Consider the following 21,751-nt stretch of genomic DNA (forward strand, 5'->3'; position numbering starts at 1 on the left):
ACTGCAACAACTTTTTGTGATTTTTCTAAGGTTTTTGATTATGTAAATCATGATATTTTACTTAACAAATTAGGGTAACATCTTTAGCATAGTTTAAGTCATTCGTTACCATCAGATATCAGCTTGTAATTCATTCCACGATGTCTTCTCGTACACCAAGAGTGCCTCAAGGCTCACTACTAGGCCCTATTTTGATTCATCTGTTTATCTAGACATCAGCGGTAAAATATGTCTTCTTATGGACGATAATAGTTTCTCTTGGAGCAGCCATGGCACCTCTAGTAACCTAATCACCCTCAAATCATAGTGCGATTCTGTCAAAATAGTGACTCTTCCCAATTTATTTATATTTGAATCCGTTTGCCTAATTCGTAAGCATGTTTCTCCTATTTTAGAAATATCTTTGCACGTGTACCTACTTAGAAACGCGAAGCACGATTTTTATCAAGTTACTTCACGCTAGTTAAGAGCTCAATACTGTATAATGCGAAAAAAAATGCACAATCATTTGCCAATTGAAATCAAATCGATATCATTGAAAGTAGGATGGCTGGATATTTGCCTACGTAGCAGAAGAATATATAGAAGATAGTTTGAATAACAAAATTGAGATTTATAAGAAAATAATAAATAAATTTATTATCTGAGAGAATGGTGGAATCTTCAATATCTGACGATTCTTATCAGCAGCAACATGGACCATCCTCGGGAGCTAGGTTGAAAGTAGTTGTTCGTTACTATTAATCAATATTCGATTAAATTAAATTTTTATTATGATAAATAATCAATTAATATTTGACTCTGTTAAAAATAAATCGTCTAAAAAGTAGTACTTTACGTTTATTTTGTGAATTATAGATTAGGTTACACCCGTCCGATTTCGTTCAAATTTTAATATGTTATAGATAAAATTATGCTGAAAAATTCGATGTATATATGTAGGGCGCGGAAATCATTCCTTCGCATAGTTTTTTAACTTTGAAGTTTCAGAAAAAGAAAAATAATTTATACATCATAGTTTAGCTTCGCATGTCTAACCTAACCTAACCTTACCTAACCTAACCTTCGCATGTCTTCTTTACCTAATAATAACTACATGTATCATAAAATTTGCAGAGAATTTAGTCTAGTTTGTTTACATGCGACTATCGTTAGTAAATCTATCAATATTTGTTTTTTTTTTATAATGAAAAAGAAATTTTTGAGTATGGATGTTTATTGATTGATATTCTATCAATATTCTTAGTTAAAATTAGTGGTTAGGTTGGGTTAGGTTAGGTTAGGTTAGGTTAGGTTAGGTAAGGTTAGGTTAGGTTAGACATGCGAAGCTAAACTATGATGTATAAATTATTTTTCTTTTTCTGGAACTTAAAAATTGAAAAACTATGTGAAGGGATGATTTCCGCGCCCTACATATATATATATATATATATATATATATATATATATATCAAAATTTTCAGCATAATTTTCTTTATAACATACTAAAATGTTAACGAAATCGAAGGGGTGTAACTTAATTACCAAAGAGTCTTTATTTTTCACATCTCGGACGAAAGTACGTATTTTCACCCCTGATAGCAGGGAAGAAAATTCAACATTTACACCCTGTAAGAAGTACATCTTCTTATCGTCCTTAAAAACATATATATAACATATATATGTTATATATATGTTATATATATAACACATATATATAACATATATATTGACATTTCGTTTCCACGAACACGCGTGGACACAATCTCCATGGATGTGTGAATCCCTGAGTTCACATCAAATGTAGTCTGATCTTGATATAATGTTGAGGATTCCATTTCTGTAATGAAGCGGTTAAAATATGAAACACTTTTGTTTATATATGTTATATTGTCAGCAAAAATTAACATACCATAAACTGGTTTCTTCATTAGTGTACTAATATTAATAAAAATTTTCTAATAATAACAATCTACTAGATACACCATTAACAACTTTTCTCGTGTCTCGTTTTAAAAAACGAATCATATTAATGTTTTTATTGTTATTTCGTGAGTGGAGTGAGTTGGTTTTAACAAATTAGAAAATAATAATTAATAAATAATTTAACAATAAAAACATCAGTATCTAACAAATATAACATAGTTTACAAATATGAAGTTACAGAAAAAGCCATTTTTTTTGTAAAACTTCATTATCCTACTCTTAAACTTCCTGGTATATTTAATTTTATTCCAGGAAATGAAATTTCGCATTTTCAGTCATATGTCAATTTTTATTTTGTATTTTATTATTCTAAACTAAAAGAATTTATAGTATGTCATATTAGGAATTTCACTTCGAAATAACAGCTGATTTTGTCTTAAAACCATTTCTTCACGAATAGATTGTTAACAAGAGGAAGATTTAACTGTTTATATTCATATTCAAAAGTAATTTACCCAAGCCAATCACAAGAGACTTCCCAAATAGTATCAAGAAAATTCTATTCGTCCAAGCAAAACCGGATGATTTCTGGATTGTTGAGAGTTTGAAAGTCTGAGCACATAGTACTCAAAAAAGCCGCTGAAATCTGTGCTTGAATTATATTTGCCAAAAAAATATTTTTTTTTAAATAGACACGGTTTGCTACCATTTAAATTGAATCATAGTTTTTCTAGATCTAAAAACAAGATCAATCATCGCGAAAAAAATTTAAAAAGGTGTAGGAAGTAATAGTTGAAGAAACTCATAGCTTTTTGGTCTTATTAGATCGTTTTTTTTTTCAAAAAATTGTGTCCTAGTTATTCCCAGATAGTACCAAGAAAATTCCATTCGTCCAAGTAAAACCGGACGATTTCTGGACTATTGAGAGTTTTCTTTATAAAGCTCTGATTTTTTACAAAATGTGTATTCTACAAAAATGTCACTATATAGTAAAAATAAATAAGATTTGCTATAATTTGAGTTAAATTATAGCTTTTTAGGTCGAATAGTTCATTAGATATCGCTCTTCAAAACTTAAGGTAATTTTAAAAGTGAGAGGGTAGAAACCGAGTCATAAATATCTCCAAACAACACCCCAAAGCTTTATTCGTCCAGAGGAAAGTACATTATTGCTTAATTATTGGGAGATTTTTCATATAGTTTGGTTTTTTTCCAAAAATTTTAATTTTTCAAAAATATCACTCGATACTTTTCAAAGATCCAAATAATTATAGAGGGATCAGCCTCCTGAGCACGACTTCAAAATTACCAACAAAAAATATTGCAGAAGAAATCTCAAGTAGCGGCATGAGCGAAGAACAACAGGGATTTAGATAAAATAGATCAACCAGAGATGCTATATTCATCTTAAGATAGATTGCCGAAAAGGCCATAGAGTACAATAAAACTGCATATATGTGCTTCTTAGACTTAACAAAAGCATTTGACAGAGTGAGATTACATGACGTCATTGAGCTACTAAAAGAACGTGGCGTAAACCAAAGGACAATAGACATCATTCGGGACATGAACAACGCAAATATCAACAATCAATATCAATATCAACAGGGATCAGACAAGGAGATAGTCTCAGCCCAATACTCTTCAACATTATAATGGACGAAATCATAAAAGAAGTCAAAACGGTAGGCAGAGGATGCAGAATGGGAAAACATGAGTTTAAGATAGTTTGTTACGCTGATGACGCGGTTGTGATATCCGAAGATGAGGATAATCTGCAAAAACTGCTACACAGATTTGAAACAGTTGCAGGAAAATTCAATATGATCATATCGACACAAAAGACACAATCCTTGACAATAGCGAGAGAACCAAGAAGATGCAAACTGGCAATTTATAATAAAAGTGTAGAGCAGGTTATGTCTTTTAAATATTTAGGGGTTAACATCACGAGCAATAGGAACTTGAAACAAGAAGTCAAATTGCAAACAACAGCAGCATCTAGGATATCGGGATTCCTTCGAACCGTGATATGGAGGAATAAATTTTTAAGTATCGAAAGCAAAACACGGATATATAAAACTTGTGTCAGACCAGTAATGACATACGCCATAGAAACGAGGGCGGAGACTGCAACTACTAAGCGGACTCTTAGAACGACCGAGATGAAGACATTACGCTCAATCATAGGGAAAACACTAAGAGACAGAATAAGGAGCAATGAAATTAGAAGAATTTGTGACGTTCCGGATATAGTGAGATGGGCCAGAACTAGAGGAAGAGCATGGGGAGATCATGTCAACAGAATGGACGACGATCGACTGGCGAAAATCGCAAAGGAAGAGAGACCCAATACAAGTAGACCGCCTGGAAGACCACCAAAGCGCTGGTATGAAAGCTGGTCCTCGGAGTCACAACTTAGGCTGCCTCTTTGAAAACACAAGACATAGTCTTAAAATAAGAAGAAGAAGAAGAAGAGACTTTTCAAAACTAAGCAATATCTGCTACCATTTGAGTAAAAGTATAACTTTTTAAACTGAATATGTCGTTCTTAGATACAAATTGAATTTTAGAAATTGGGAAATAGATATTGTGGTCTAAAAGTACCGCAATAATTTCGTTCGTCTAGTTGATATTTCGATTTTTCCGGATAAAATGGTCTTATGGGTTCCAATTTTATTTAACGTAAACCCAAGCTTTTTCTTCTTCTACAATTTCTCGAAAATTTCCTAGCCTTCCACGACTGATCGACTTAGATGAACCAAATTCCTACCTCTCCACTTGTCAGTCACAGAAATTTCTCTATAACCCCACGACCAGGTTTATCGGCCAAATGATCGACGACAGAGAATAATTCAACCGGAATTGCGATCTTCTGTCTTCTCTCTGACACCCTACGAAACTTTGATTCAGCGAACCAAATGGAGCTAGTACATCACCAGGTTGTTGTAGAAAAGGAACTGGATGTTTGGTGTAGTTCTTTTTGCCTTTAGAATCAACCAAAGCTCAAAATGCATTATAGATAATGATTTAGCTGTGGAGAACTAACTAATCTTTGTTGCCGGTTACTAATACAGAAGCGATTGAAGAATTGGGTAAGATAATTTCACAATATAATGCTTTGAATATGATAAAATCTATGTTTGAGTGACGATGTAGTCAAATCCATCACGAAATTGGATTGCGCTTCGGATGTAACGATTGTAAATAGGCAGCTAATTATGATTTTTTTCTAATCAAGATGAGATTAAGCACATTGTTGTTTACCTTTAATTCGTTAGTTTATTGTGCGAGTTTTGTTGTTTGTTGAGGTGAATTAAACAAGTTTTTAAAAATCAATTTCTAATGAGTAAAAAGTTTTTTGTGATTTTCGCTATATTTCTTATCTGAAGTTTTCTTTGTTCAAATAACGATATTTCTATTATTGTCGTGAATGAAAAATAAAACATATGACTGACTTTATGTAATAAATATTATAATTTATTGAACGTACTAATAAAAACTTAATTAAATAAATTTTTTATCTGTTCACGTGTTATAATTCTCAACAAGTTATAGTGTATATTCACAGTTTTAACAATATATTTATTTTCTATAGACTTCTATATAATTTCTAAGTTCTAAAATACTTTAATATAACAAGTTAAGCAGGAATCCGAAATATGATATGCCTATATGCTACTGGACTATTTTTTTTTCTTCATACGCTTAAATGTCTCTGACATTCTCACTTGTGACACATTTCGTTCCTTCTAAACAAATTATAAAACTGTACAACATTTCACTTAAAGTGGGATGATTCTTGCAAACACACTGTAAACTACACAAATAAACTCTTATAAAAATGTTTATATTTTCACGTTTTCTAATATCTACAATAGGTTGGAACGAAAAAAAAAACAGTTTTTTTTCGAAATAATTCGAAAAAGTTTCTTTTGTCATAGATTAGATGAATTAAAGATTTACAAAAAAATTGAAGTACGTGTTAAGGTACTGTAAAGACTCAAAATTTAATCAAATTGAAATTTTTCATACAATTTAAATATAAAATAGTGAGAAAATGGTTGATATACGTTTTCAGGTGCGAAGTCTAAGTAATAATTAAATAAAAATGAAAATTTACCATTTTTTTACTGTTTTTTGTCTAATTTTGCAAATTTCTCAATCCTACTATTCTTAAATCTCATCTAATTTCTACCAACCATTCTTTCCTCGGTCTTCCTCTTCTTTTTCCCACCTTTTAGTATTTATCTTCTTTAATTTAACCATAAGTCTTTCTGAACATTTTACGTTCCATATTTTTTCGTTACGTTCCTAAATATTCGATTCGTTCCTCATTTCTTCCTTATTGTTCATATTCTTTTGCCATTTCTATCGGTAGTTTGAAATGTTTCAAGTTATTTCCTGGATCTTGACATGAGTTGTAAATCGTTCTCATATGATGTTCATTTCTATGATCAAACTTTGGGTTTTTGAAGCACTTTTTCTTAGAATGAGTTCTTGAACTTAGATTCATTGAATTTTGGATAATGGATCTCTTTATCTCAAACCTTTTCCTATCATAAACTCGTTGGAAGTACTGCCTTCCAAAATTAATTCGATCTCTGTTTTTCTTATCGGCATTTCCACTAGTCTCCTTAATTTTTTTTATTCGATTTGTCCCGCTTTTCTTCCTTTTCTTTTTCATATTCTCTTGCCATTTCTTTCGGTAGTTTGAAATGTTTCAAGTTATTTCCTGGATCTTGACATGAGTTGTAAATCGTCCTCATATACAAGACATTGATGTTCATTTCTATAATCAAACTTTGTGTTTTTGAAGCACTTTTTCTTAGTATCAGTTCTTGAACTAAGATGTAGTGAATTTTGGATAACGGATTTTTTCTCTTGACGGTGGCATAGGCCCTTCTGTAATCTATGAATAGGTAGCATATAAGTTCTCTAGTCTGTTTTTTACCATTTTTGCCAAAACTTTGTATGTTAGCATAGGAATCTCTGACAATATCTGTGAAACTGCTAAGTAAAATGAGTGTGGTTTTTCAAGATAATATTATTTTTGTACCTAAAGGCACCTTCAACAAAAATAGAAGAACACCGGGGTCCGTTTTTTATTTTTAAAGTTTTTTACTTAATAAATTTTAAGCTCTTTGCGGTACCTCAAAGTTTCGTAGTATTGCAACAATTTCTTTTTGAATATACAATTTTTTCCACATTATTCGAAAACTAAAATATACATATATAAAAATTAATTTGTTTCAATTTAATCTACAAGCTTTTAAAATTAAAAAATTTTATTGAGGCACATTTTGCTAGAATTTGCAATTTTTCTAAAACCATTTCATAGTTTGCGAAAATATTCATGTATTTTTCATATTTTCCACAATAAAAATTATTTTTATTAGACGAAGAACTATATTCCACCTATTTCGTAAAAAACCGCTACATTTTTATATATAAGAAAGTTTTTTTTTTAGCTTGTATACTAGACTATATCGATATATCATTCGCAAATGAGATATGTATAGATATCGTTATTTTTAATTACTTTTTCTTTTCCAAAAAGTGTTTTTCGATGATGCCTCAATAAATTTTCTTTAATTAATTCTATTTAATAAAAATTTTTCAAATGTACTTTGAGTTCAAGCGATGAGTGACTTGACAATGAATACTGAATACACTATATACACAACCACTACACCAACACTTAGAATTACACTGTCTAATGCTAGTTTCGATAACCAAGTTATCATCTTCAGAGACTGAAGGTTTACCTTTACCTTCAGACTCTGAAGACGATAATTTGCTTATCGAAACGCGCGTCAGACAATGTAATTGTGAGTGTTGGTGTAGTGTTAATAGTGTGTTCATCATGAACATCACCTACGGTTCCAAAAAACTCCATTTTAGAGCAATGAATAATAATTCAAATAATGATTTCAAAAATTGAATGGTATATAAATTCGGGTGGACTAAAATTACGGAGCTGTAGGTTTTGGATGTCCCGATTCAAACCGGAAGTAGTCGTCAATTTTTTTACTTTGAACATAAGGTGTGTAATTAATCAAATGTTTTGTTTAGTTTTTGGTAGACCATCAATTTAGCTGCAACCCTAAAAGAAGCCCGTTATCTTGAATTAGTTTATATCGGTATAAAATCCCACATAGTTAATTTTAATTTTCTCTTCTTCATCCTCTTCAAAATGGAAAGTGTTTAAAACACCCTATCGGGAGAAGCTCTATTTTTAGTTGAAGTAAAATTGCAAAGTTTTTACTTTAAGAAATATATTGGATTCTCCCTTATAATAAGGAAGCTGCTAATAAAATTTTATACAATATAACGTAGCTAAAAGTCTCCTGCAATTAGCAAAGATTATCAGGAAACTTGGTTAGAGATGGAAAAATAATAGAGTCAGTTGATAAGGTTGATAAAAACTAGAAAACACTGATTGAAAATTTGTAAATAACGTTCATGATTCTAATTTTTCTATCGGGTTTACAACAAAATTCATGAATTATGAATTTTAATTTGATCATCCCTTCTTTCAGTTTAAATTTAAAAGCATAAAATATTTTCTAGATCGTACTCTGAACTCCAGCTGATGAATTATGTTCAATCGGGTTGTAAATATGAGTTTTGAACCAGTAGCAAAACAATTTTATGTTATCCAAAGTCTCTAAAATATTTAATCCAATACTGAAACTTTTTTTATTTATCCTATTCATATATTGGAGGTACGAGGGCATTTACTAATTCGTACTAGTCTCTCTAATTAAAATCTTTGGAGAAATTCATTTTAATTAAGTACATTCTTGTAGAAATTTCAGCCAGATCTGTATCGTAATTATATTTGTAGTACCTGTGGAAGCGGATATTAGGAACATTCAAAAATGGCAATATTGGTAAAAGCCTTTGGACGCTGTGTACGGTGACTCTTCTCCATCGAAGGCAGCCACCAAAAATTATTTTTTGATGAGTGATCTCCAGGTACCAAGAAAACGCCTATCACGGAGTATAGCGTCCCAAAAATCGTTTTAGCAGATTGTTGATTGAAAGGACTAATCAGTAGGTGAGTGCCACTTCTACTCACTCCGGATACTCGACGTAAAATTAATCATAGTACAGTGAACTAAGCACAAATCACATCGTTATTTTAAAGACCTTCATGGATTAGTTTGAAATTTTGACAGAAGCTCAAAAATGATGCAAATAACAAACCTGATTTGGTGCCAATGTACTCTTCTACCCCAGGAGTGAATGCTACCCTTATGTGGGGGTGGAAATTTAAAATTTCATAATCATAATTTTATGAGGAAAATGTGGAATGAAGTTTTTTATTTAACTAAATAATTTCTGAGTTATTCGCGATTGAAAATTAAAAAAACACGTTTTTCAACATTTTTTCACGAAAAACTCGAAAATTACGCATTTTCTGGAAAAGTTATTCTCATCAAAACCGAAGCTTATAAAAAAACAAAGAAATTAGTCGGTTTAAATTGAATTTTTTAAATAATATTTAGCAACTTATGAGTCACTGAAAGCCAATTTTTTCTTTTTCGTAAATTTATGCAGAGGTTTGAGTTTAAATAACGGAAAAACGATCAATTTTTAATAAAAAATTGTAATAAACATTTTTAAAGAACTTTTTTATTCCTTTGAAATTAGTTTTTATAAAACCGTCTAGCATGAAAATTAAGGGAGTTACTATGAAAACATGTAACTTGAATTTGAAAAAAAAAAAAATGTCGGTAAATTTGAACCATGTGCGGAAAAATTAAAATTAATCGTAGCACATATAAAATTATCTTTGTTTAAGCCCTAACAACACGTTCCAAAAGTTTGAACGGTTTGGAACACGTATATTTTGAAAAAAGTTGTTTAATGTGATATTTTTTTCGATTTAAAAAAAATGTTATTTTTTCACAATATCTCAAAAACTAAACTGTAACTAAAATTTAGCTTTTATTTTACTGAACATTTTGCTTGTTTTTAAACTCACGTAGCTTGAAAATTAAATGAGATATAAGCTATTAAAGTATTGATTGAAGGGAAAGTCTTTTTTACCCTTTAACATCAAAATTCTCTGGAGAAAAGGGCCTAGTAGGGTTGCAACTCTAATGGTTTTGTAGCTTATGAAATTTCCTACAAAATGATGTATGAATGAATAAAAAAACTTAAAGGGAAACCGAGTTATTAGTAAAAAACCGAATACATTTTTCCAGAGATAATGCTGGAAAATCACGAAACGTCCAAGTTTTCAACATTTTGGAGTATTTATTCTTTTATACATGCTGTGAATCCTTTGTATTTATATATCTGGATTCCCACATGTATAAACATGAAAAACATGCAAAAAATAATATTATGAGTTAAAGATAGAAAATAAAAGTGCGTTTCTTTCGTCGTGATTCTTAGAGAGAGAAATTGAAGAGAGGAAGAAACTCTTTCGTGATGAACACTTGCTTAAAATTTCTTTCTTTAAATATCATCATATACATATATACTTTTGTGATAAGGGGTGGTTTTTAAGGGTTGAATTAAATTGAAAACTCATGTATCAGGTTTGTTTTAAGGGTAGTTACATATAAAAAATATAAATAATATTACATTGTAATAAAACAACAATCATTTCACATGTTTGAACATAATGAGCCCTATAACTACTTCCATTTAGTAATTTTTTCCATTCTGAGGGGTGGTTTTTGGTAGTTGCATTATTGAAAATATTGAGGGTCAGATTTGTTATACTTGAAGAACAAAAATTCTCCTATTACGATCCAAAATAAAAAAATTTCATGTTTCTTACCTTATTTTTTAAATAATCTTTGTATGAGGGGTTGTTTTTAAGGGTAGGTGAGCTGTAAAATATCAAAATATCAAAGTCATGATACAAAACAATCAACATTTATTATATTTGAACATAACTATAGCTTATTACCACTTTAATTCATTAGTTTTCAATTTATTGGAGTAAGGGGTGATTTTCACCCCTTAAAAATGAAAAGGATACTTTGCGATCAAGTCAGGTTTGAAGAGAAGGTTAAAATGAACTCCAAATTTTGAAGAAATTCGATGAAGGTCTTTAAAATTGCGAAGTTTCGGTCGATTTTAAGCTTGACTGACTGTACTATCATATATTAGTGGGTAGTGTCTTTAATAATGTAGTGTGTGTAAATAAATAAATATAAACAAATAATACAATGTTGTTAATATGAATGAAAATTGGTCGTTTCTTTATTTAACGTCTTGTGGAAAAGTCATTCATCGCAGATTTATTAACATTACAATTTTCTGACTACAACATTTTATGTTAAAATAAAGTCATTTTTTTTTGGTACAAACATTTACGAAGAAGCACGTGTGCGTGTTGCATATTAAATTCTAATATTTCTAATAGATTTTTATCACATACTTGAAACAGAAAGAAAGGCGTTGTTAGAGAACAATTATTGAAATATTCACGCCAAACAACTAAACTATTTTATTATGTACACTAATTTGTCGATTTTCTAAATTCAATATCTACAAGCTAGATATGTATATATTTCACTATCAGTAATATTATCTATACATTTTCGGGAAGTTTTTAGGCCAACTTGAAATAAATATATTTATATTATATCGTACATTTGATATCAAATTCATTTCAGACATATTTTATACCCATTATCAATAAGATGGATCCGATTTTACTGATTTTTATCTTACTAATTAATCCCACCTTAACCGACACCCTCTAACTCAGTTACTACTTCTACTACTACTGTGACCACTCAAATCCCAGTTGAATTTTGTCCTCACAAACAAGTTGTCTCCATAATTTTTATCCTCAGCCATATCTACTTCCCCACCAAGTCTCCTTACATCTTCACCCTCTTGGTCATTCGATTTTGCTCTTGGTCTCTCTTCTGGTTGACCTCTCCACACTCTTCTTATTGTTTATCCCTTCTTCTTACATGCCCCAGCCACCTAATTCTTTTATTTCTTATCACAGCGTTCGTTTTCAAATGTTATTAACTTCTTTTGGATGTGTTTTGTTAGTGTTAGTATTTTTTGACAATAGTTTTTACTTTTAAGTAATTTCGATAGGATCAAAAACATCTACCAGCTGCATTTAACCTCATCTGTATTTCTTCTTCTATTTTATTGTTGCTGTTCATAGTAAATCCTATGTACTTAAATTCTTCTGTAATTTTAAAGCTTTATTGAATGATTGGGCTCTGCAGCTCTTCCAGCGATTCAGTCTTATCTTCATTCATATCTAAACCTAACTTTTCGTGCCTCTTACTGTTAAAGCTACGTCATCAGCATAAGCTAAAATATTTAATTTCTTTCCTCTTGGAATAGCTTCAGCAGCTTTGAAAGCTTCTCTCCTTGTCTTACTCCTGTGGTAATATCGAATGTATCTGTGTATAATTTTTCCAGTCTGACCTTTCCTTTAGAGCCTTCAACACCAATGACACCATAACCTATTGAACACGGTCTTTTAAGTAAGTTTGGTAAGCTTGCAGTTTTTGACCGGTACCACAGATAATATTCTGTACTTGTCTCATATGTATCATTAGAAAGAGAACAACCACGGAATATTAACAAGACTAGAAGAGTCACTCTAGGCTCCTCTCCTTATTATGTCTATCTCTCTTGAATATCGGATGCTACTCGTTTTCGATCACTCGAAGTCACCGTGTATAAACCGGTTGTCCGCCACGTCGTTTCGTACAGAAATGTGCTCTACAAGAGAAGGGACAAAAATATTTCATTGTTAAATAAATATTAGAATCAATGTTCATTAGAGAAGAAGAGGGAAGATCGTTGGTTGTTTTTAACTACTTTGAGGAAATTTTTCAGGGATTGTATTTGAGTCGTGCGAGTGGTGACCACGTGTTGTTTAAATACGCAAAAACAAGGCTCAAAGAATTAATAATGACTGAAAACGTAAATTTTTATCCAGGACAACAAAAAAAATTTACTTTTTTACTTCATTTTACTTTACTCTTTTTATTTATAACAACGGAAGAAGCGAAAATTGTATTAATGAAATTTTTTACTGTAATATTAATAGGAGACATCACCACTTTTGGCACAGTACCTAGCGTGACCTAGAGATGGCGGTAGTTGCTTGAAAAATACTACTGCAATAAGAAAGTACACAATCTAAACAGTTTGAAGACCATACGTTGTTTAGTATTTGTTTGGCAGCCATCAATAGTGAACGTATTTAGTGAATTTGTAAAAAATTGGTCATCGTTATGAACTATATTCTACTCTGGATGAGACTGCTTCTTCCTTATCAATAGTTAAATATGGTGGTCGACCAAATGAGGTGAAAACTTCAGAAATGTTGAAGAAAATCTACAAAGCGGTAGTGGATGATCGTCGACTGTAAGTGTGCGAGCTAGTAGGCATAGTGAGCATTTCAAAAAGTGCGATACATCACAAATTAACTGAAAATTTGGAAATGAAAAAGCTGTGCGCAAGATGGTTATAGCGTTTGCTCGCAATAGAACAATAACAGCGTCGTGAAGAGGTTTTCATTCGAGGTAAAGACCGTTCCATTTGTAGTCAAGGTCATGGTTCGGTTTGGGATGCGCGTTGACTAATTTTCATTGACTATCTTGAAAAAGAAAAACCCATCAACGGCGAATATTATGGGAACTTATCACGACGTTTGAGTGGCCAAATTTAGCTAAGAACATTATTCTTTTAAGTCAATGCACTGCTCACACATACCTTTTTGCAACGTCCAAAATTAATGAATTAAACTAGTACTAGACTTCCAATTTTTACTGAGGTCACCTGAACGTTCTAGTTTGGAAAAGGAAACTTTTAATTACAACAAGTGTTTGGCAATTATATAGAGCCAAACCATAGTTGAAACGAAGTTCCATAACTTCACGCTCAAAACCAAAAAACAATCAAAACAATGGACTGAAAAAGGAGAAACGGATCCAGAGAAGACAAAGATCATTCCATCTGCAGGCGTCTGTTTTTTGGGATTCGCGTGGGATAATTTTCATTGACTATCTTGAAAAAGGAAAAACGTTTGAGTGAAGAAATCAAGGAAAACCTCCGCATTTGGCTACGAAGAAAATGTTGTTTCATCAAAACAATGCACCAGCTCACATATACGTTATTGCAATGGCCCAATTTAATGAATTAAAGTTCGAATTGCTACCCAATTTGCTATATTTAGCCCTCTCGGATTATTTTCTGTTCCCACACTTGAAAAAATTGATCTATGGTCAGAGAGATTCACCAACAATGAAGAGGTGATGCTTAATGATTCTTACAATAAAAAGGATATCGAACTTTTCTTTATTTGGGTACTTCTGGGACCGTCCTCGTACAAAATTCAAATTGGAAAACTGTAATTTCGAAACAAAAAAATATCCTCATACGTAAATGTATATAAATAATAATTTTATTTCATAATTTAGCCTCTTAATGTATATGAAATCTATTTATTCCAAGTTTCACCCGTTTTTCGTTTGTATTACAAAAATTTTTTAAAAATGTTTCTAATATCCATAAAACTATTTATAACAACTAAGCCATATCTACTTTATATGAGAAGCAGTTGTACTTTGATTCTATACTTGAATATCTTCTTTCGTAATCATTACCAAAAATATTTATTATTGCTATTGCGTGAAGAAGATATTTCCAACAAAAAAATAATAAATTTCGAATCGATATACTATTAAATAATTATTAAATCAAAGTCTTTCCAATCACTACACTTATCATTATAATTTATTCCTATTGAGGTCTTAATTCAAACTAGTTCTAGTGAACAGCCTACGCATTCGTATTTTCCACGACTTTAGTGAAAGGTGTCAACTCTTAAATTTGCACAAGATGTCCTAAAATTCATATCAAACAATAGTTGAACAAAGAACGTGACACAACATTAATATTGGAAGGCAAGAAGAAGGGAGAGATATGGTTAGGTTAGGAAACGTTCTTGTTCAAAGTATGGAGGGTAGAAGTAAGGAGGACCATCTCATATGGGGGCTTAGCTTAAAAACTGTCCGCTTGTAGACGGTAAATTATAATTCAAAATTTAAACAGAATGGCGCTCCTGTCGGACGTATTATCATATGAACTTAGTTATTTTAGATAGAGTGATAGATGCAGTGTTAGAAGATTTTATATTTCAAATGACTAGAGTCGTTAATTCAATATTGGTATAAAAAATCTAAACTATTCACATAGTACAAAATAATTTTGTAAATATAACCTAGAAAAACTACTTTGAGATAACGCTGAATGTCAATTATTGTGAATTGGTAAGAATTTTTGTATTTCTTTCTTTCTCTGTCCTTATTCTTAAATTTTTAACGCTTTATTTAAAACTTATACTCATGCGATAGTAGCGCCTCTCTAATGACAGATGACAGAATTGTGTATTGTTAGAAAATTCTTACACAAAGTCATAGGAAAAATTACCGTTACGATTCTAAATCTATAAACAATCGTATACAATGTTTCAAAAGTTAAATATACGCTGTGGCTTAAGCAAGTCTTATATAATAAGTAGCCCGACACATAGATGACGCTACTAGTATTGTATTCATATAATTTTTGGTTAGTTCTAATCTTCAACAGACATGTGTACGAATTTGGCATTTTGAATGAAGCGACCTCTGTTAGTTAGGAAAAATCGATATGAAGGAATTTCCTTGATTAATGAAGCATTATTTTATTGGCAACGAAATATTATTGAAGCATAAAAATTATTCGAAATTTGTTATAAGAAAACCAATAATTTGAAAAGTGGTTCGCCAAGTTCAAACTTTTCCGTGACGCCCCAAAGAATCCATAGAATTATCAATTATGATATTCGAAATTCAGTTATGACGATGTATTATACTGAATAGTGATATTCGAAACTTCAAAACATGTAATAGCACTTCAAGTCTACCAAAAAATCTTATTTTTTATATGTTTAACAGCTTTTAGGACATTCTTTATAGCTGTAAATACTTTTAAATCGTATAGACTACGTGAAAAAACGTATTTTGAATACAGCTGACTCATATTGTGATTTGTAAATTTTGGAATGTTTAGTAAACATTTGTTTAAAATTCTAGATCGAATATATTTCTAGGACATCATGTTCAATTTGACAATTGATTAGAGAATATCAAGTATCTCTCATAACCTCTAAGGTCATGGAAAATTTTTTCTTTTTCCTCTCACCATTACGACGGAATTGAACAAAAATTTTTCATTTAGCGCTAGAGGAATTGGACAATTCAATACATGTTAATTTCTAATGTACTGTTTTCGTGAATTACACTGAGTATCAAAAAGTCTGCACTTACTTTTCAATTATCAATTTTCCAGAAAATCCCGAAATTCTAAATTATCTAACGATGTACAGAGGAGAACAAAAAATAGAGATTTTAATCAAAAGTATACTATTTTCATTTTGGATATTATCAAATATTTAGAATTGAATTCTGTCTACCGAAAAATACCTACATATAGATTATTGTTTATTTTTTATTCTCTATATACAAAAATGTCCTCAGCTCTATACAAATTAGTCCAAATTAGGCTAATTCGAATTCGTTTTGTCCCAATGATATCAGTTGATGATGATGATATTATCAGCAAGATTCAGAGTACATACTTTTTAGTTGGAATTTCTGGAACAGTTGGCGATAATCATACTGAACACATTGTATACACCGACACTCACGATTACACTGTCTGACATGCGTTTCGATAACCAAGTTAACGTCTTCAGAGACTGAAGGTAAAATATTGACGGTTTTCAACTAAATTTTCCCACCAATAAACTTTCTCCCGCGAAAATTCTCCTTGGCGAGAATATTCATATTCATTCTTTGATTTCTAAACTTTAGGCTGTAAGGAATAAGCACTTTGTCCCTTTTCAAGCTACTCTTACATCTAGCAATTTCAAATTCAATGGAAAACTGCCTATCACATTTTATGGCTGAATTCTTAATGAGTCATTTTGAAAAGCAAATCAGTCAGTATTTTCCAGGGTATGGTACAGGTATGTGGATGATATTTTCGCCATATTCAATATGAAGAAGGACACCATTTTCAAATACTTTAGTAATTAGAAATAGTAATAGATTAGAATTTGATGTATTTAGAAAAAACCCCGCTACGTGCAGGTACATCCCGGATGATTCTTTTGATTGTAATTAACAAAAGATGACCAGTCTCCATTTTCTGGTACATTGGTTAATCCATTTACCATCGAGAGATACAATTAGGAAAGGACCTTCATTGGGGATGTAGCTGTACTCAACGGTTATGATAGTAAAATTGTAAATATGTTGATCAATCGTCGTAGGTTTAAGTAATCTCTAAGTAAAACCACTTTTTTCCAAAACCCAAAATGAAAAACAAGAAAAATTCGCTCTGATACCTTTCAATCCTTAGTAGGTTTTAAATTGTTTTATAAATCCAACAATATATTAAAACAATTGTTCGGCAATCCTAAGGATAAAATACCAAATTTGGAAAAGAGTGGTATATATGGAATTAGCTCAAGTGTAGTAGTATATTGGGCAGACTAAGAGATCCGTTATTGTTCGGTTTAAAGAGCACATAGCTCATTGGAAATATGGACGGACCGGTAAATCAGCCACGCTGCCAGTCATAATCATGACATAAATAAAATTGTTGAAAAATGTATCCAATAATAATTTGTTGGATGCTTTGAAGATTCCCGCCAAGAAGTTTTTTCCCACTGGAACTAATTTTCGCAAAAGAATGTTAATTGGTGGGAAGATTTTGTATAAAACAGGTAATTCAAGAGTTTCAGTTGATCTTCAGTCTCCGTAGACGATAACTTGGTTATCGAAACGCACGTTATGCAGAGTAATTGTTATTGTTGGTGTCGTGGTGTTGTAAACAGTGTATTCAGTATGTAGATACTCTTGTTCAATGTTTTCTTATTTTTTTTTGTCCTCTTCTGTACACCATCTGGAAATTTAGAATTTTTATAACCTGATTGCTACTTTTGAACAGTGTACATACGAAATTCTCTGATATGAATAATAATAGTTTCGACTTTTCGAAACTCATTGTATAACAACAAGTGTATTTATTAAAATAATAATTTATACAGTACCTATCGTGAATATGTTGTTTACATAGAATTTGATTTGGTACTCTAAATCGACTCTACCAAATCAACTTGATTTACCTGTGGAGGCACTAAAAATATAAAACTCTGAAGAATTTTTGTATCCGAATCTTAATTAGAAGATTCTTTCATTCTTGATCGGAATTTTTGATAATAAATTTTTCAAATATAGGTTATTAGACTGTCCATATGTATGTAATAACAATAATATTGATGATTTTATTTTCCTAAAAAAACTTTTCTAATGCCGTATACGAAACTAACGTCAATTATTTATAAAATATTTAACTAATATTTAGGCTGGTCTCTTTGTGCTGACCCTGACCCATATATAGATCAAAACAATCATTTTTTTATCATAGTATCATATATATATATCATATATATGTATGGATTCAATCTAAAAACTGACAAATCTAAAAATGTTGAAACATATATTTGTAGAAGCCCGAAAATTACACCTCAATATCAATATGGATTGTATCTTCGCGTAATGTTCGAATATTTAAGTTTGAAAGAGTATACCTCAACGCAAATAGGCAAGTGGATAAATTAGAGAGGTTCACAATATCTAATAACAGAGTCAATAGGTAATAACGCGAGTTCAAATGTAGAAGACAGTCCAACCTGCTCTAACCTAACTTCCCAAGAGCTCTCGAAACGAACGAAGTGCTACCCATCCACACTCTCGATTTAATCACGTCCTCGCGTGCTTTGAATCACTCTCGAAAGCACGCGAGTAAAGGCGAGTTCACATACTTGCACTCGCGTTCACCGTGGAGAGACCAGGAACTGAATATGCATGGTGGGTACCACAGATGCATACAATATAAAGTAGAAACCAAAATATTGAGATTGAGATAATTCATATTCAATTGTGACAGTTTTAGTTTGAAAGTTTGATTATGACAAACATCATTAATGTAAATGAAATTGACGAGAATGAATAATATAAGAAAAAAAAAGAGATGGGGGATACTTAGGATGTGAGAAATTTGAATGGAAGTCAGATTTTCATTAAAGAAAAATTATAATCCCAAATTTGAAATGATTATCAAGATTATAAGGTTTAAAATATTAAAAAGAGAAAGTTCCATTAACAAATCAAAAGAAAGGTTAGAAAAATGTTCTGATAAGAGGATCATTAATAATTTGTGAACGGATTAGCTCAAGCAAATGTGGCAAAGAGGAAGTTATTGACGTATTGATGTTAACATGTTAACAATAACTAGTCAAACAGAATTAATAAAAAAACTATGAGAAAATCATCCAATTGATGTCGAAAACTTAATCAAAATTTTATTATGTTTGTGAAATCAAGCGTAGATGTATTTACAATTCATTAAAACAATCAATAATGAGTTCAAATGAAAAATCCTCTATCAAATCAACTTTTTTATACGAAATTGAAGTTTCTAGACAAAATTTCAATAATTCCGGTGAGATATTCTCAGAACTAAAGGCTCTGATGTTTCCTGTAAATATTTTTAATTCAACGCGGTAACGTTTATTTTACAGAGATCAGTTAATCAGAAAAATGGTTGAGGGAAGCAAAATCCTCACTAATTCCAAGTTATCCATAGTAAAAGTTGTGCTTTCATAAGAAATAAGTCAACTTACCATCATGGGGTGACATTTACGATTGTGCGCTTGAGTGGTAGCAAGGGTTAAGGTCCTTATAGCATGAATAACTATCATTGAAAAGATTGGAGTCTCTTTTAGATAAGAACTGCGGCTGGTGTAGCAGTTTGCCAGATTACAAGAAAACCACAGAAAACCTGCAACATGGAATTGATAAAGAAGAAAATAGGAAAGTCCTATTGTACTTTGAGAAAATGGCTCATCTAGTAGCGATCCAAGGGGTAATAAGGGTGTTTTTGTGCAAAAAATGGTTTTGATTCGATGGTGCAAAACACGAATGGTGCTTGTAGGTCATTTATACGACTAGACTGGGTATCTTGTATTGACAGGAACTGAAAATGGAGTACTCGTTAGACAAGAACCTTCGAAGGAGTTGGATAAAGTGCAGTAGACGGTTCCATAACTGCAAATATAGCTAAAATAAAGTGTAGGAATCCAGAACCAAATACTCTGAAAGCTTGAGTAAGTACTTTTCAAGCAATCGAAGGAATGATTAGGATTCGAGCTTTAATATCATAAGATCCACGCTGGTTTGGGGATTCCTAAACGAATTAGAGTGAAATGAAATATCAGACGAAGAGCCGGAAACATTTGCAGAAACGTCTAATTCAAACAAATCCAATAGTGAAATGAACAAGTAAGACTTTTAGAGTAAAAAGAGAAGAAAAACATAATGGAGCAAATTTAAAAATGTGACTTCACATTGTTTGATCATGACGAAAGAGATAAAGGGAATTTGAAGAAATGCCTGATTCAAATCACCGTGATTGATAATTAATTAAGGAATATTTTTTTGGAACGAAAATATTAGTCTACTATTCCTCATTAATTAAGGACCAACCGCGTAAATTTTTATTAGTATCTCACCAACCACTAAAGAGTTTTAATGACTTACGAGGTATAGTTTAGGATTTCACTGTATACGAGTAATTTTTTTGAGACGTTAGTTTGAAATACGACCTATATCACTCTCATTCAACTTTTCTTTTATATTTATAGTTTTTTGTCCTTATTATCTCGTATTTTTTTCTTAAAAAGGACATACTAGATATTGATATTCGAACATTAATGATACAGCGACGAAAACGAAATAGAGCATGAACATGGTAAAACCAAGTCCTTTGTTCATCTTCCATCGGAAGCAGGCTATAGACATAATCACGAAAATAAGCATCATGAAAAGGATTGTAATGGAACAAACCATTCCAACAGAATTTACTTCAACTGGTTTCCCATAAATGATGCCATACAGCAACCAAGGCACTGGTAATCTGAAAACACGAAACTTGATATTATAAAAAGTCAAATGACGTTGAAACTGTTACATTTTTTATCATAGCAACTATTTTATTTTTCGAAATATCTAAGCACTTTGGTTAATTCAACCCGTTTGTCTACAAATAATGTCCAATAATAATGGTATTGGTAATACCTAGCTAAATGAGTCAACATCACACCAGAAATGATCAATTTTGACATGTTATTGTTTCGAACTCGTTCATGATATGGACGGTGAAGCCGGTGCTGTTCGGTTATGATGAAAGAGTCTAAATCTTACCGCATGCGTCAGTTCTCAGAAACCGTTCGATTTTGTTTTTCTACATGTTTTTATATATACATTAAAAAAAACGAATCTACAGCAATAAAAGACTTAACATTAACACAAGAAAACTAATTTAAAAGCTATATGAGAATAAACAGATTGTGCGCTTGAGCGATAGCGAGGTTGACAATAGAGTATAGTATAAATAAATATTTTTGAAATTTTTTTATTATATTTTGAAATTATTACTTTCATCGGCCATTTCGTTGGTTAACCGGTTTACCAAAAGTTGAAGGAAAACTGCAAGAAACCTTCATCATGGAAATGACAAAGACGGTAAGGATTGGATAGAGAATTTCCTCTTGTACTTTAAGAAAATTCCTCATCTAGAATTTCACGAAAGACTTTCAAAAGACGTAACATCTGCTCCAGAAAACTATTTGTTAATACACAGATGGGAGGAATATTTCAATGACCCCGATGGAATACCACCAATCGTATTGAAGAAAAGCGCAGCTGATCTAACAAGCCCGCTA

General features: G+C 31.4%; 1 protein-coding gene across 10 annotated transcripts in view; it reads right to left on the reverse strand.

Moving 5' to 3' along the window:
• Positions 1–1,855: 1,855 nt before the first annotated feature.
• Positions 1,856–21,751, reverse strand: part of LOC130901641 (sodium/potassium/calcium exchanger Nckx30C) — a 58,820-nt gene continuing 38,924 nt past the window's right edge. For all 10 annotated transcript variants that reach the window (XM_057813162.1, XM_057813158.1, XM_057813156.1 and 7 more), the window contains one exon: positions 1,856–20,943. In XM_057813162.1, coding sequence (XP_057669145.1) covers positions 20,703–20,943 — 241 coding nt within the window. In that variant the 3' untranslated portion in view covers positions 1,856–20,702. The remainder of the gene's footprint in view (positions 20,944–21,751) is intronic.

The sequence above is a fragment of the Diorhabda carinulata genome, chromosome X (assembly GCF_026250575.1).
Source record: "Diorhabda carinulata isolate Delta chromosome X, icDioCari1.1, whole genome shotgun sequence".
NCBI lineage: Eukaryota > Metazoa > Arthropoda > Insecta > Coleoptera > Chrysomelidae > Diorhabda > Diorhabda carinulata.